At 37.8% G+C, this 17,682-nt stretch overlaps 1 protein-coding gene across 1 annotated transcript in view; it reads right to left on the bottom strand.

Moving 5' to 3' along the window:
- Positions 1 to 17,682, bottom strand: part of PSD3 (pleckstrin and Sec7 domain containing 3) — a 576,478-nt gene that overhangs the window by 333,732 nt on the left and 225,064 nt on the right. The window contains exon 9 of the mRNA XM_007935046.2: positions 3,266 to 3,355. Within this exon, the coding sequence (XP_007933237.2) occupies positions 3,266 to 3,355 (90 nt within the window). The remainder of the gene's footprint in view (positions 1 to 3,265; positions 3,356 to 17,682) is intronic.

The following is a 17,682-nucleotide window of genomic DNA, read 5'->3' as shown; positions in this document are numbered from 1 at the left end:
TATAGCAGGGATTGTGGGGCTGGCGCGGGATCGGGCAGTGTTTCGTTCTGCTGTGCATGGGGTCGCTATGAGTCGGAAACGACTCAACGGCACTTAACAACAACAACAACAAGGCAAATTTGGAAACAAAATATTAATTGAATTCTCTGAATTAAAGACATAAGACAAATTTCTAATTTCCCACATATTTAAGTATGTTAAGGTCTATTTCTTGTTAACTAATTCCACTGAAAACACAATTTAGTTTATATTTTTATATTAACTTGGAATAACCATTCATTTTAAAGGAGAATGAACCCTCCTTCCTTCAAACTAGTTTGTGGTCTCTGAGGGCAAGTGCTCATGTGGTTTCAGTATCAAGCCTCACATTACCTGGTCAACAAACAAACAACAACAATAAAAATAAACCAACTCACTGCTGTCGAGTCGTATCCAACTCATAGCGACCCCTCCTTGGGTTTCCAAGGTAGTATCACTACGGAAGCAGTTGCCCCATCTTCTGAGGAGTGGCTGGTGGGTTTGAATTGCCAGCCTTCTAGTTAGCAGTCTAATGCCTTAGGCACTATGCCACCGCCTTTAATAAATGTTCCCAACTACATGAGCACACTGAACAACAGGCATAAATTCAACTGTTACTTGTAACACAACAAAGAAACCAATAAAAAAAAAGTCAATCAATATATTACAATAAAGAACTAAGTTCAACCCATGTAACCTTAAGCATTTTTTTTACTGAATCTAGCAATTTCTCTATATTTTTATGAGAAAACAAAAAAAAATCATAAACTTCCCTTTTGTCTTATAATTAAAGTGAATGTCATACATGCCTTCAATTTTTTAGGTTGGGTAGAAAGTGGGAAAAAGACAGCAGAATTATTCCAAAATCTGTAAGGTGATATAAAATTTTGGGGGGTTTATCTGCATATATCAACTTTAGCAAAGACATCGCTTTGAGAACTAAGGTGAGCCTGACCATGGTAATCTCAATCACCTCACACACATGTGAAAGCTGGAAAATGAATAAGGAAGACTGAATTGATGCATTTGAATTACAGTGCAGGAGAAGAATACTAAATACACTATGAACTGCCAAGAATGAACAAATCTCTCTTGAAGAAGTATAGTCAGAATATTCCTTGGAAGTGAAGATGGTGAGGCTTGGTCTTACATACTTCTAATGTGTTACCAGAGGGACCAGTCCCTGGAGAAGGACATCATGCTTGGTAAAGATGACAGGCAGTGAAAAAGGAAGACCGTCAATAAGATGGATCAACACAGTGGCTTCAACAATGGGCTCAAACAGAGCAATGATTTAGAGAATAGTGCAGGACCAGACAGTGCTTTGTTCTATTATAGGGACGCCATAAATTGGAATCAACTCAATAACACCAATATGAAATACATGTATAATTATATTTTCCAAAAAAATTCAAGTTAATATTCCCCTAATAATTTACCTCACCTAAGAACACAGAGACATTAGAAAAGGCTAACAAGGAAGCAAAGAAACAAGTAAGACCAAAAGTAAAACAAAACCAAAAGAAAGAGAGAAATGAAAACAAGAGGCAAAGAGGGAGATAAAAGGAACAGTCACATAAAACAGTGAAATGAAAAATATTACTTTGAGTTGAAGTTGTTCTTGTTGACATTTGCTGTAAAATCCAGATTCCTACTTAAGTATAATACTCTTCTCTCAGGTGAGTGAGAGGTTGGGGTTTGTTATGAAAGACAATCAATATTTCACTCAACTATTTCTACAGTCAATTTCAGTGTCATTTCTCTATCATTTACCCACAGTAAATAAAGAATAGTATAATGCATATTTTTATTCCTCAGGTTAGTAAACACCATATCAACTGTACAACTGCAACAAATCATCGGGAAAACTCTTGGCAGAGTAAATCAAAGGAGAACTTATGCTAACCCGAGGTGAACAGTGGCTGCTGGACTAGCACATTAACTACATTTAGTTTTGGACAGCTCCATCAAACATACTCTAAACCTGCCTAATAATTTACTCACAGTCATGCAGGTTATCATAAGCCTATCACTAAAATCTAAAAGCTTCACTGTGATGATTTTACTGTCAATTTTCATTTCAGGCATAACTTGATAAAAGCTTCACAAAACCTCTCCTTGAGATTCCATTATTTTCCACACTAATACCACTAGACTGAAAAAAGACTTCTTAACACACATCTACTGTATAGGTTCAATAAAATATGCAGAATATATTACCATGTCACAATTCTGCACCTTTTACTTCCTATTCCTACTTGAAACTGTTGCTTCAGAAATGGCAGTATTTGCACTATAAAGAAACAAACCAAAAAATACTTGCCTTGTTTAGCAAACATATGCTATTTTTTTCCCAATTTTTTTTAATAAGTTGCACTACAGTAAGACTTAGAATCTGATAACTACTTATTTTTATATATTCTTTCATTTTCTGTAGTATGTATGTCTTTCCAAATCAGGCAGAATTCTACTCTACATAGTTGAAAAATTACATAAAGCTTAATAAAGGATTACTCTTTCAACTGGTAAATTATCACATTATAACATATGATTCAAATTTCTTAGCAAGTTTACTCAAACTGATTCCAAAAGAGATAGATATGAGCACTAAGTTTAAAAAAAAAAGAAGTCCAGAATCAAATAGAAATTTGTAATAATCACATTCTCAACATGTATGTTTTACTCTCCTAAAATATTCATATCCACTATCAATTATTAGTTTACATTTGATTAAATTCACATCTTATTTATACTTCTATAGTATGTTATGAATTCCAAAGGTGATTCTACTGTCTCCTTGAAAACAATCTAAGGATAATGAAGAGCATGCTGTTACCAATAATAACACTGGAGTGCCAATAAGTCATGCATTCTACTATTACTTTGATTTAATTTAATCTACTTCTAGAGAAAACCTGCATGCCTGCTTCCATTATGATTTGTAAATGCTCTTTTGTTTCCATCCTGAATATACCTCAATGACCATCCCCAAGTTCTGGTGATCTGTTTATACATAAAAAGTTCAACTCTGCCCACTATTTATATCAGAAACTATTCCAAACATATTTTATATCTCAGTATTTTTAACATCAATGTAGACTTTTAGGCATTATTCTTTTCAGGGCACTTTGAAGTCTGAAGCATCAAGGACTATCCCCAGTAAAAACATTAGCAATAAAACCAAAAAAGCAGCAATAAATACAAACAAAAGCCTATTTTGAAAACCCAATTATTACACGACACTTACCTTCAGCAGGTCCTTGGAGAAATCACCACCCTCATTTACTCCTTGGAGGTTTGCGATGAATTCTTGGCAAGTCATCTTCTTTCCAATATTCTGTAACAGAGGAAAAGAATACATTGAAATTACATTTATGGGACTAAGATTAATATTTAAACATATCATTAGACATTAGAATTGATTAGGTTTCTGAAGGCATGAATACACACACACACATATATATAATATAATATGCATAATAAAAACAGATGCTTTGTTATATTTTTAAAACTGTCATTAAATATAAATTGGAAAATTAACTCAAACCCCTATTTTAACCAAGGATATGTGAAAAATCTGTTATATTTTGTAAATATGTACAATGAGGTTTATTTTGATGAAAAACAGAATTAAAATGACATTTCAGAGCTTTTATTTTTTTAAATTTTTATTGTGATTTGGGTGAAAGTTCACAGAGTAATTTTCCACACAGCAGCTCACATACACTTTGTCTCATGACATTGACTACAATTTCCCACAATGCAACAGATCCCCTCCCCAAAGTTACCTCTTCCCTGTGTCCTTCCCTCCATGCCCTTCTGCCCCTTGAGCTGTCTCCCTGTGCATACACAGCCCTTCTATTCTCCCACTATTGATCCTTCCAAGGAGTGTATCTACCTAATGTAAATGTTCACCTCATATGCCTGTCTTTTGTTTGGCTGGAAGCCACAGGAGTGAGTTTAATTCCAAACCTGAAGGGCAGCTAGGGGCCATAGTCTCAGGTGTTCTACCAGGCTCTATCTGACCAGCAAACCTAGTCCCCACCCCATCCCTATCCTCCACCCTCCCTTTTTTTTTTATGATTTTGAATCTTGTTCTACATTGTTTTCTCGTTCTATCCAGGATCTCCTACATAAATCCCCAAGAGCTGTTTATTTGTATTTCCTAAATATTGTCAGGAACTGTGAAGAGTCTAAGATTTTACCCTACTTTCAAGCTAACAGGGTAGCCTTCCACAGTCTTATAGGCGCTGACAGAAGACATAAATGTTCTGGGTGAGAGACAGAGGAACTTACTATTCACAAGAACAATAGTAGCCAGAAGGTCAGCATATTCATGTGCCAGTTCCCTGAGCCTCAGTGAGCAACTCAAAAAGGCCACGATGACACCCATATATACACTCGGTTGTGTTACAAGAGAGAAACTCCAGGCTTCAGGAACCTGAATCTTTTATAATAAACAATAAGCATGGTGAAAGTGCCTAAAGCATTTGACTGCTAACCAGGGGCTGGCAGTTCAAACCCTACAGCCACTCCTCGGAAGGAAGGTTGAGCAATCTACTTCCGTACAGATACCACATTGGAAACCCAAGAAGGGGTTGCTATAAGTCAAATCCACTCAACAGCAGTGAGTTTCTTTTTTTTTTTTTTTTGTTAGAGGGAGATAAGACTTCTATCTTCCAAGGCTATTATTAAGCAAACCTGTCCATTGCTCTGTCTTCCAAAGTCACTCATTCTAGAATTATCCTTGAAAAAACAGGTCAGAACAAAGACAACCAATGCTTCTGCTCACAAAAACATGTATTAAAAAAAAAAGTGGGGGAAGAGAACCAAGGAAAATTACCCACACACACATTTCCAAAGATGATTTAGGGATAATAAAGTCTAACAACAACAAAAATCACATTAATAAACAAAAACTAACTAGAAAATCTAAACTACAAAAAGTCAAAAGATGCAAAATAAGCTGACCATGAAAACAAATATAGTTGCTATGATATATCAACAAATTATATTTGTTCCTTAGCTTGCTGGGAATCTGAGTTTAAAAAATATATATGATAATTTAATTTTAGAAATGAAGAAGTTACCAATTTCTGTAAGGAAAAAAGGTTTTCTTTGCCCAAAGGTATAAAAACACATGCAAACATACACACCACACATATTGAAGAAAAATAGAAGTACAAAACGTTATAGAGAATATGCCTCTGTCCAACCCTAGAAACAGGTCAAGTGTGACACATTAAAGGAAAATTAAGTCAGAGAAGGCACAGAGACTTCGCCTTCTACACTAGCTCCTATCAACTAGAAGTTGCCAGTTGTAACGGATTCTGAGGCTCATTCCAGACACCCAGAGAAATCTGTCATTGGTGTAGAAGAGGGATATAAAACAGAAGTAACTGGCACACACACGTCATCTCTGGCAATATGTAGTCAAAATTAACACAAAATGTACAAACATTAACATATCTGTGTACAATATTCTTACAAATAAAATGTATTTTTTCCAAGCTTTCCTGCACCTCCCGTAGAAGACTAAGAAGAATAAGGTTGAACTGCAGTGTTCTAATTAGGGGAGCAATGGACAACTTGAATGTCCATTTTTCTGACATATAAAAGAAACATGCACACGCAATGTCCTCAGCTTAAATACATACATTTTCCTCAAGCAGATCTGCCTGAGAACATGTACCTATGTGTCTTAAATAATTCCCCACTTTCTTTTCACAGCTTCCCTCCTCTTTACAAAATGAGACAATTTGCCCCATCTGTGTTAAATTTAAATAACTATAGTTAAAGCATCAAAAGTTTTTTGTTAAAAACCAGTCTCCTCCATCTGCAAATATATCAAAGAGGGATAGTTTGACTTGTTGTAGTATCACTACAGAAGTAGATTGCCCAACTTTCCTTCCGAGGAGTGGCTGGTGGGTTTGAACCACCAGCCTTCTGGTTAGCAGTCAAATGCCTTAGGCACTATGCTACCAGAGCTCCTGTTTGACTTAGTAAGAAAAAAACTCTGTTTTAGCTGAGTGTTTTTACAATGAGAACAGGCTTTACCAATGAACTGATTTGGTGAATATTTTCCTTAAATTGAATAAGTTAAATCTGCAATTCCAAGTTTTTGACAAAAATTTATTTAAAGCACATGAAAGAGAACCTACAGATTGGGAAAAAATATTTGGCAATGACATATTCAACAAGGGACTTCTCTCTAAAATTTATAGAAAACTTCAACACCTCAACATCAAAAAGACAAGAAATTCAATTCAAAAATGGGGAAAGATATGAATAGACATTTCACCAAAGAAGATATTCAGGCAGCCAATAAAAATGTGAAGAAATGCTCTCAATCCTTAGCCACTGTTGTTGTTGTTATGTGCCATCGAGTTGGACCCAACTCATAACGACCCCTCCTTAGGTTGCCAAGGCAGTATCACTACGGAAATAGATTGCCCAACCTTTCTTCCAAGGAGTGGCTGGTGGGTTTGAACCACCAGCCTTCTGGTTAGCAGTCAAGTGCCTTATGCACTATGCTACCAGAGCTCCTAAGAGACAGCCTGGCTACTTGGCAGGGAGCTGGTGGTGGGTTTGAACTGCCAACCTTGGGTGTGGCACCTGACTGCCTAAGGCCCTAGCCATTAGAGAGATGCAAATCAAAACTACAATGAGATATCACTTCATCCCCAAAATAACAGTTAACTGAACAAGACAGAAAAGAACAAATGCTGGTCAGGGTATGGTGAGACTGGAACTCACACACTTATGGTGGGACTATAAAATAGTACAATCACTGTGGAAAATGGTATGGTGCTTCCTTAAAAAGTTGGAAACAGAAATACCATTTGATCCAGCAATCCCATTACTAGGAAAATATCCTAAAGAAGTCAGACCCAGGACACAAATAGAAATAGACACACCCAAATTCATTGCAGCACTATTTACAATAGCAAATAGATGGAAACAATTCAAGTGCCCATCAACAGATGAATGGATAACCAAACTGTTGTATATACATACAATGGAATACTGTGCAACATTAAAGAATAATGAAGACTTGGTGAATAACCTTAAAGAATCGAACTGGCTACTCTAAACTTGGCTATGGCACCGTGAATCCTCAAAGATGAATTCCACTTGCAGACCCCACAACCTCCCCCATCATGTCAAACCTCAAAGATAAATTCCACCTGCAGACCCCACACCCAACCCCACCTTGTCAAAAACAACCTCACTTCCTGGAAACTGAAACTCTTGCAAAACCCCGTGCAGAGGCCCCTATATAAAAGGGGGTAACACTTCCCCCAGGGGTGGCTCTACTCTGCAACTGGCACTGTTCACATTGCTCCTAGAGTTGTCCCTCATGGGCTTTTGTTCAATAAAGCCTGCTCTGATCTGTTGAGGTCATGGTCATTTTCTACTCTTCTTACTTTCACTTTAGCTTCCGTACTTCCACACTTTCCTAACAAGTGGTGCTGAAACCTGGGACAGGGTTGAGCCAAGGGCTGTTGACCCTGGTCTGTCACACCATCTCCCCTTTTCCTCCCTTTTTCTAGCCTATGGGTATCTCCAGGGAAATGAGGGTTCTCACTGAGCTCACTAATAAGCTAAATGGCTGTGGGAAAGTGACCCTAAGCTTCCCTTTCCCTGAGAGTATGCCTTTGGCAGCCTCACTGCCATGTGAGCAGCTCAAGGACTACAGTAATCCTTTATTGGATATCCTGGTAACTCCCCACGGGAAGTCAGACCCTAGGATCGGAATCATCATCTAAAGCCCTCTTTTAACTTTTACCGACCTCCAGATCTGGGGACATTTGTCATTTTCGACGCAAACAACATCAGCCATTTATCAGTCCTCCTCAGGACCAGGTAAGTCCCCTTTGTCACCGACTCTTGTCCTCTCTTCCGTATTCGATTTCCAGTCCACCGCAGAGGTGCTCTGCAGCGACTCACTGGTGTTTTACCACCATCTAGACTCCAGGAGTGCCCCTCTTCGGCGAAAGTTTGAGAGACATTGCTTTTCCCTGAGAGGGCCTGACCCAGCACAGCAAATCAGTGAGGATGTGCTCTGACATGCTGGAGCCCTGGCTTTTTAGCCCTTTCCAACTCTCCTTTTTTCCTCTTGTCCTCTCTTTCTCCCAGTTTCCCAGGCATGGGAGCTGGTCCATATGCACCACCACCCACTTCACCCCTCAGGTGCCTTCTCCAAAACCTCAGACCCTTATATCTGGCCCCAGACATAAAACCCAAAATTCTCCAACTATCCACTCACATTTAACCTCACTATCAATTAAATAATGGTAGTCAATGTCCTGAATTTGGAACATTTGACCCAAACATCTCACAAGATCTTGATAATTTCCTTCACTGAAATGGCAAATGGTGTGAGATTCCCTATGTCCAAGCCTTCTGTTATCTCTGCTCTTGACCTTCGGTTTGCAAATCATGCTCCCCTCTCCAACTTCTATTTGCTGATACCCCTTTCCCAAAAACCCCTTTGGCCCCAACTTTCACAGATTCTGACCTGGCAGATGACCTACCCCCCCTTATCAATCTCACAATTCCAGCAGACCGCCCTCCCCACCCCCTCCTCTGCCTTACAAAAGCGTATCACCTTACCTGGTCAGATATTTACTATATCCTCACTCCCACCCTAACCCCAGATGAACAGTCTCGTATCTGACAGGCAACAAGGGACCATGCTGACTAGCTCCATGCCCAAAATAGAGATAATAACCCAGTAGCTGATGAAGGCCTCCTAACTAGTGAGCCAGCCTGGACATATCAACCAGGAGACACCGATGTTACCCCCCGAGATCACATGATCACCTGTCTAGTGGAAGGAATGTTAAAAAATATCCACATCCAGGTTAACTACAAAAAAATTAGAGAAGTTACTCAGAAACCTGATGAAAACCCCTCTCTTTTCATGGCCTGTCTGACAGAAGCCATTACCAAATACACCAATCTTGAAATCACTACCCCTGAGGGCATTCTCTTTCTACATGTCCAATTAATCAGCCAATCAGCCCCTCATATCAGGAGGAAACTTCAGAAACTTGAACAAGGTCCCCGAACATCCCCCAAAAGGACATTTTACACCTTACCTTTAAAGTATTTAATAATAGAGAAGAGGAGGCCAAAAGGGAAAGAGAGAACCACCTTAAAATAAATTGCCAGCTCCTAGCCACAGCACTTCAGGGTCCCAAAGCCAACCACAACTCTAGCCAACAGCCCTCCCAGACCCAGGGACGAACCTCAAAATTAACGCAAACTTCAGGGGCCTGTTTCAGGTGCGGCAATCATGGACACTGGGACAAAGCATGCCCCAATCCTCAACCACCAATCCATGTCTCATCTGCAGACAATGGGGATTTTGGAAGATGGACCGCCCTGAGGGGTGGCCACCTTGACCCTCAGTACAGATATCCTCAAACCCCGAAGACCCACACCCTCAGTTATTAGAATGAGGGAGCCCGGACTCCACTGCCCCTATCACCAAGCATGGCAATCCTGAGGAGCCCAGGGTCAGGGGGACAGTGGCTGGCCAAAGTATTTCTTTTGCAGTCGACACTGGGGCATCTCTCTCACTCCTAACATGCTGGTCTGGACGATCTACTGAGACGCCTCAACCTATCATGGGAAGTTGTCAGGATCCATTTCCTACCCCAAAAAAACCCAACCCCTCTTATGCTCATTTGGAAATATAACCTTTACTCACTCCTTTATTATAATTCCACAATGCTCAGTTCCCTTAGTAGGACGAGACATCCTGCATAAGCTAGGAGCCCACATTTACCTTCCCCCTTTAAATATCACAACCATGTTCTTCCTTCACACCCAGACTGATTTATCCCTCACAAACCTCCCCATACCAAACCCTCCCCCACTCTCCCATCCCTGGACCCTTCCCTCCAAGATGTAAATCCAGCTGTTTGGGATACCAACCATTCCGGAAACGCCCTTCATCATACCCCAGTTGTAGTCAAACTTAAAAACCGTGGATCAACTATCACAGTCACCCAATACCCCCTCTTCCCTCCAACCCTCCAGGGCCTCAAGCCGATCATTTCCCATCTCTTGATATCCAAAGTTTTAATCCCTATCAAGTCACCCCACAACACTCCAATATTAGGTATAAAGAAACCTAATGGTCAGTATAGATTAGTCCAGGATTTATGAAAGATCAATGAAGCTATCAAACTGACTTACCCTGTTGTTCCAAACCCTTATACTCTTTTATCCACTATTCCACTCCAGATGTCCCCATTCACTGTCTTAGACCTTAAGGAAGCCTTTTTTTTTTTTTTTTTTTACCATTCCTTTGGACCTCCAGTCACACCCTCTTTTTGCCTTCACCTGGACTTACCCTGATTCCCTTAATCACAACGGCTCACATGGAAAGTCTTCCCACAAGGATTCAGGGACAGCCCTAACTATTTTGGACAGGCTTTACAACAAGACCTCCTCTGCCTGAACCTCAGTCCCAGTACCCTACTCTAGTATGTAGATGACCTTCTTCTTTGCAGCCCGACCCAGCAGGACTGCATTAACCCACACCACACTTCTTCTTAATGCACTTGCCAAATGGGGCCACCGAGTCTCCTATTCCAAGGCGCAACTTATCTCTACCTCCGTTCAATACCTAGGCCTTTCTCTCACCCTTCCACCTGCACCATACCTCCCAAATGACTAACTGCACTTTTAGATACACTCCATCCCTCCAAAAAAAGGGAACTCTTATCCCTCTTAGGTCTCTAATTTCTTTCGTATTTGGATTCCTAATTTCTCCCTTATATCTCACTTAGTATCACTACGAACAGTTCATACCTACCAGTCACTCCTCGGAAGGAAGATGGGCAATCTACTTCCATAGTGATATTGCCTTGGAAACCCAAGGAGGGGTCGCTATGAGTCGGGTCCGACTTGACAGCACATAACAACAACATCTCTATGGAAGTAGATTGCCCAGCCTTCCTTCCGAGGAGTGGCTGGTGGGTTTGAACTGCCAGGCTTCTGGTTAGCAGTCAAGTGCCTTGGGCACTAGGCTACCAGAGCTCCTAGGATATTATGCTGAGTCAAATAAGTCAAATCACAGAAGGACAGTGTCTGAATTCATTATGGTAAAATAAATCAAAGAAAGGTTTACACGGAGAAAGAAATTCTCCTTGTTGATTATCAGGGATGGGAGAGGAGGGGACAGAAGGAAAAACAGATGGATAATTAAGAGACAGGTTTATATGGTTGAAGGAATTTTAAAAAGAAAGATTACACATGAGTTAATAGCTTTTGAAGCTCTTATGGGTAAAAGGAGGTTCACTGTAAATCTTTGTTTCCATTTCAAGTATTTTATAATAAAATATGAGAACAACATAAAATACACTGCTCCCCAAAAATAAAACACATAAAAGCATTTTAACAAAAAGCACTGTTTTCCAAAGACAGTATGTCAATTTTTTCAGTTCTTCTCAAGCCTATCAGGTCCAACAAAGTACCTCAGGATAAAAAAATTATAATCAACAGTCATTTTAAAATGACTTGGTAAGGCATTTTTGAGTATGTTTTTTAGGATTTGAGAAAATGAATAAAAAATGACTAGGTTAACAAATTCTTTTCCAAATCAACTGGTTTCTAATTCTTTCCTTTTAACAAAATTAAAAGAAGACCTAACTGAATCATCAATTGAAAATGAAAAATAATTCTGATACATCATTTTTAGAATTCAAATATTTGTAGCATATCTACTGTTTTCAATTGTTATTAATAATCCAAGAATTTCATTCTTGAAATTATTTAATACTTGAAATCTTACAATTCACATAGTTTCTGTTGCAAATAAGTATCAAATAACTATCAATAAGACTTCCAAGAAGCTCCCACAGTGTAGTGTATAAGGCACTTGACTGCTCCATGGTAGGGAGAGAGATGATTTACTTCAGTAAAGGTTTACAGCCTCGGAAAGCCAATGGGGGTTGCTATGAGTTAGAAATGACTCGATGGCAGTGAGTTTCTTTTTTACATAAAACTTCCAACATAAAAATATATTATACTAGAATAAAACCATAACAAAATAGACATACATACAAGGAATAAAATAAAATTTCTCTTAAGAGTGTGTGTGTGTGTGTTTAAATATGATGGAGGAGTGTCAATTCACTACAGTTTTTACAAAATAGCAACTTTATGGAAATTTAATTGAAACATCGTAACACTCACTCTTGAAGTGTACAATTCAGTGATATTGACATAGTTGTGCAACCATCACCACCATCTAATTTCACAGCATTTTCCATAACTCCCAAAGAAACCCCACACCTATTTGTAATCACTCCTAAAACTTCCCTCCACTCCTACTACCTAGCCCCTGGCAACTACTAACCTACTCTTTACTTACATTATAGTTTTGCCTGGTTAAGACATTTCATATAAATGGAATCATGTCACCTTTCACAACAGTGTCTTTTACTTAGTATACAGTTTTAAGGATTAGTTCATCTATTGTAGCATGAATCATACTTCACTTCTTTTTACTGCCAAGTGAAATTCCATTCTATGGACGTATCACTTTTTGTTTATCCATTCATTAGTTAGTGGACAGGTGGGTCATTTCAACTTCTTGGTTATTGTGTATTATAAATAATGTTGCTACAAATAATCATGTACAAGTTTTGTATGGGTATGTTTTCAATTCTCTTGTGTTTATACTGAAAAGAGAAAATGATGGGTCATATGATTAATTTTATTATTTAACATTTTGAGGAAGTGCCAAACTTTTCCAAGGCAACTGCAACATTTTACAATCCAACCAACAGTGTGCAACAGTTACTACAATTTACTCAAATTCTTCACCAATTTTCAAAATTCAGTTATTGATCTTTGTGATGTTGAGTTGTAAGACTTCTTTAGGTATTCTTGGTACAAATCCCTTCTCAGATATGTTATTTACAAATATTTTTCTCCTTTCATTCCACTTTTTTGGTGGTATCCTTTGAAACACAGAAATTTTTAATTTTGAGGAAAGCCAAATTTATTTTTTTGGGGTAGGGCGTGCACTTGTGCTTTTGGAGTCATAGCTTAAAAAAAAAAAAAATTGCCAATCCAAAGTAAAACATTTACTTCTAAGAGGTTGACACTGCTAGCTCTTATATTTAGATTCTTGATCCATTTTGAGTAAATTTTTGTATAAAGTGTGAAGCAGAGATCCAGCTTCATTTTGTTTCATATGATCCAGTTGTCCCAGCACCATCTGTTGAAAAAAACTGTTCCCCTCACCCCCTATAATGAATTCTCTTGGCACTTTGTAGATATAAATTTACCATAAATGTAAATAAAGGTTTATTTCCACCCTCTCAATTCTATTGCATTGTTCTACATGTCTGGCTTTATGCCAGTATAACACTGTCTTGTTTATTGCAGATTTGTAGTAAGTTTTAAAACTGCGAAGTATGACTCCTCTAACTCTGTTTCTCTTTCTTATGGTGGTTAATGTCAAATCTGGGTTCTCTGCATCTCCACATGAATTTCAGGATTAACTTGTCAATTTCTACAAACAAAAATTAAGCCAGATGGGATTTTGATAGGTATTACAACAATGAATCTGAAAATCATTTTGGGGGAACATTGCCATCTAACTGGTATCATTTTCTGCAATTCAGGAACAGGAGAATTTTTCCTATTTAGGCTTTCTTTAATTCCTGTCAACAATGTTCAGCAATTTTCAGTGTAATAATCTTGAATGTCTTTTAGTAAACTAAGTATTAACTCATTTTGATGCTACTGTTAAAAAGAAAACAAAAAAAAAACCCTTCAATTCCATGTTGTTCATTGTTAGTGCATGAAAATACAACTGATTTCTGTATTTTGAATTTGTACTCTGCAAACTTGCTGAACTTTATTAGTTTTAATAGTCTATGTGTGTGTATTAAAATTTCCTGTACATGAGATCATATCTGCAAACAGAGATTTTTTTTTTTTCCAATTTTGATGCCTTTGTTTCTTTTTCTTTCCTAATTACTCCAGCTATAATTTCCACTATAATGTTGAGTAATAGTGGTGAAAGCAGACATCTGTGTCTTGTTCTTGGTGTTAGGAGAAAAGTTTTCTGTCTTTCCATATTCAGCAGGATTCTGGCTGTGTGTTTTCATAGATGCTCTTGTTTTTCATGTTGAAGAAGTTCTTTAGGACTTTATTAAGCTTTTTTTTTTTTTTTCATAAAATGCAGTAAGATTTTTTTTCAAATGCTTTTTTTCTTGTTTATTGAAAGGATCATGTGGTGTTTCTCCTTTATTCTATTAATATTTATATTGACTTCTGTATGCAAAACCAACCCGTGTTTCTGAGATAAATCCCAGTTGGTCATGATCTGCAATCCTTTCTATATATTGCTGGATTTTTTTTTTTCTTTTCTTCTCCTTGTCCTTGAGATCTTTTTGTTTCTATATTTTTAAGGGCAGTTTTATTGGAACAGTTTGAGAGGGCAGTTTGTTAAAACTTTAAAAATTTGGTACAATGCACAAACAAAGCTATCTAGCATTGGCTTTTCCTTGGTGGGAAGTTTCTTTTTTAAATTCTAATTTAATCTCTTTATTTGTGCATTCAGATTTACAGTTTTATCAAGATTTGTACTTGAAGAATTTTAGTAGATTTATCTTTCTAGAAATTTGTCCACTTCATCCACAAGTTGTCACAGTGTCAGCTCTGACTTGTGGCAGCCCTGTATGTATCAGAGTAGACCTGTGCTCCATTTCATCTAGGTTATTTCATTTGTTGACATGTAACTGCTCATAGAATTCCCCTTATAATCTTTATACATTTCTGCAAGAGCAGTAGTCATGTCCCCACTTGCATTACTGATTCTAGTAATCTGAATCTTTCCTTTTCCTTGGTCAGGCTACCTAAAAGTTTGATTTCATTCATTTTCTCTGTTGTTTCTCTAGTCTAGCCTATATTTATTTCCATTTTTTATTTCTTTCCATCTACTGGAATCAAGTTTATTTTGTTCTCTTTATTTTGGTTTTATACGGTGGAAGATTAAAGTCAATAGTTTGATATCCTTCTTCAATACAGGCATGTAAAGCAACAAATTTCCCTTTTAGCACTGCTTTAGTTGTATCCCATTGTTTTCTTTTCTTTGTGTTTTCATTTTTACTCATCTCAAAATATTTTCTAATTTCCTTTGTGACTTTACCTTTAATCAGTTATTTTTTTTAAAATACTGTATTGTGTTTTAGGTGAAAGTTTACACAACAATTAGGTTCTCATTTAATGATTTTTGTACAAACTGTTCCATGACACCGGTTACAATTTTCACAAAGTGTCAGTATTCTCATTATTTCCATTCAGTTTGTTCTGTTTCCTTTTATCTAGCTTCCCTGCCTTCCTTTGCCTTCTCATCTTTTGACCTCCACTTGTTGAATCTCTGGGATTTTCTATGTATAAGAGCATGTTATCTGTGAATAGAGATAGTTTTACCTCTTCCTTTCCAATTTATTTCCCTTTCTTGCCTAACTGCTCTGGATAGGACTTCCAGTATAACACTGAATAAGATGAGCCCCCTTAGGTCAGAAGGCATTCAAAATACAACTGGGGAAGAGTTGCCTACTCAGAGTAGAGCCAACCTTAATGATATGGATGGAGTAAAGCTTTTGGGAGACATTTGCTGACATGGCATGACTCAACATAAGAAACAGCTGCAAACGTCCATTAATAATCGGAACATGGAATGTCTGAAGTATGAATCTAGGAAAACTGGAAGTTGTCAAAAATGAAATGGAATGCATAAAGATTGATATGCTAAACACTGCTGAGCTGAAATGGACTGGTTTGGGCCATTTTGAATCAAATAACCATATGATCTACTAGGCCAGGAATGACAGATTTAAGAGGAATGGCACAGCATTCATCATCACAAAGCATTTTAAGATCTGTCCTGAAGTACAATGCTGTCAGTGGTAGGATAATATCCATACACCTACAAGGAAGACCTGTTAACACTATTACTCAAATATATGCACCAACTACCAAAGATGAGAAAACTGAAGATTTTTACTGACTTCTACAGTTTGAAATTGACCTAACATGCAATCAAGATGTGTTGATTATCACTGGCGATTGGACTGCAAAAGTTGGAAACAAAGAAGAATGACCAGTAGTTGGAAAATATGGCCTTGGAGATAGAAATAACACTGGAAATTGAGTGATAGAATTTTGCAAGACCAATGACTTATTCATTGTTAATACCCTTTTTCAACAACACAAATGGCAGCTATACACATGGACTTCACCAGATAGAGTACACAGGAATCAGGCTGACTATATCTGTAGCAAGAGGCAATGGAAAAGCTCAAAATCTTCAGCCAAAACAAGGCCAGGAGCTGACTGTTAAACAGGCCATCCACTGCTCATATGCACGTTCAAGTTGAAGTCAATTAATACAAATCCATGAGAGCCAAAATATGACCTTGATTATATCCCACCTGAATATGGAGACCATCTGAAGAATACAGTTGATGGATTGAACACCATTGAACAAAAACAAGAATAATTATGGGATGGCAACAAGATCATCATTCATGAAGAAAGTAGGAGGTACTTAAAAACACAGGAAAGGAAGGGAAGACCAAAATGGATGTCAGAAGAGACTCTGAAACTTTCCCTTGAGCAGAAAGTAGCTAAAGAAAATGGAAGAAATGACAAGATAAAAGAGATGAACACAAGATTTCAAAGAGCAGCTCAAGAAGGCAAAGCCAATTATTATAATGAAATAAGCAAAGACCTGGAGTTAGAAAACAAAAGGGAAGAACATGCTCAGCTGAAAGAACTGAAAAAAAATTTAAACCTACAAGTGCAATACTGAAAGATTCTATGGGTAGTATGTTGAGTAACGTGGGAAACATCAAAAGAAGATGAAAGGAATACACATAGTCACCGTACCAAAAAGAACTGGTCGATGTTCATCCATTTCAGGAGGTGGCATATGATCAAGAACCAACAGTATGCAAGGAAGAAATCAAGGTTGCACTGAAGGAAGTGGTGAAAAAGAAGGCTGCAGGAATTGACGTTATACCCACTGAGATGTTTCAACAAAGAAATATCATGCTGGAGGCACTCATTCGTCTATGCCAAGAGATTTGGAAGACAGCTACCTGGCCAACTGACTGGAAGAGATTTGTATTTGTACCCATTACAAAGAAAGGTGATGCCACGGAATGTGGAAAATTACCGAACAATATCTTTAATATTACACACAAGTAAAATCTTACTGAAGAAACTTCAAAAATGGTTGCAGCAGTATTTTGACAGAGAACTTCCAGAAATGCAAGCTAGATTCAGAAGAGGTCATGGAATGAGGGATATCATTTCTGATGTTAGATGGATCTTGGCTGCAAGCAAAGAATACCAGAAATGTGTTTACTTATGTTTTCTTCACTATGCAAAAGCATTTGATTGTGTGGATCTAACAAATTATGGATAACATTAAGAAGAAGAGGAATTCCAGAACACTTAATTGTACTCATAAAGAACCTATACATAGACAGGGAGGCTACCATTTGAACAGAACAAGAAGATAATACATGGTTTAAAATCAAGAAGGGAGTGTGTCAGGGTTGTATCCTTTCACCATACTTATTCAATCTGTGAGAGCTCTGGTGGTATAGTGCCTAAGGC

This window comes from Orycteropus afer, unplaced genomic scaffold (genome assembly GCF_000298275.1).
Source record: "Orycteropus afer afer isolate SDZICR_OR568_19922 unplaced genomic scaffold, OryAfe1.0 scaffold00024, whole genome shotgun sequence".
Classification (NCBI taxonomy): domain Eukaryota; kingdom Metazoa; phylum Chordata; class Mammalia; order Tubulidentata; family Orycteropodidae; genus Orycteropus; species Orycteropus afer.
This window is presented reverse-complemented; position numbering and strand designations above follow the sequence as displayed.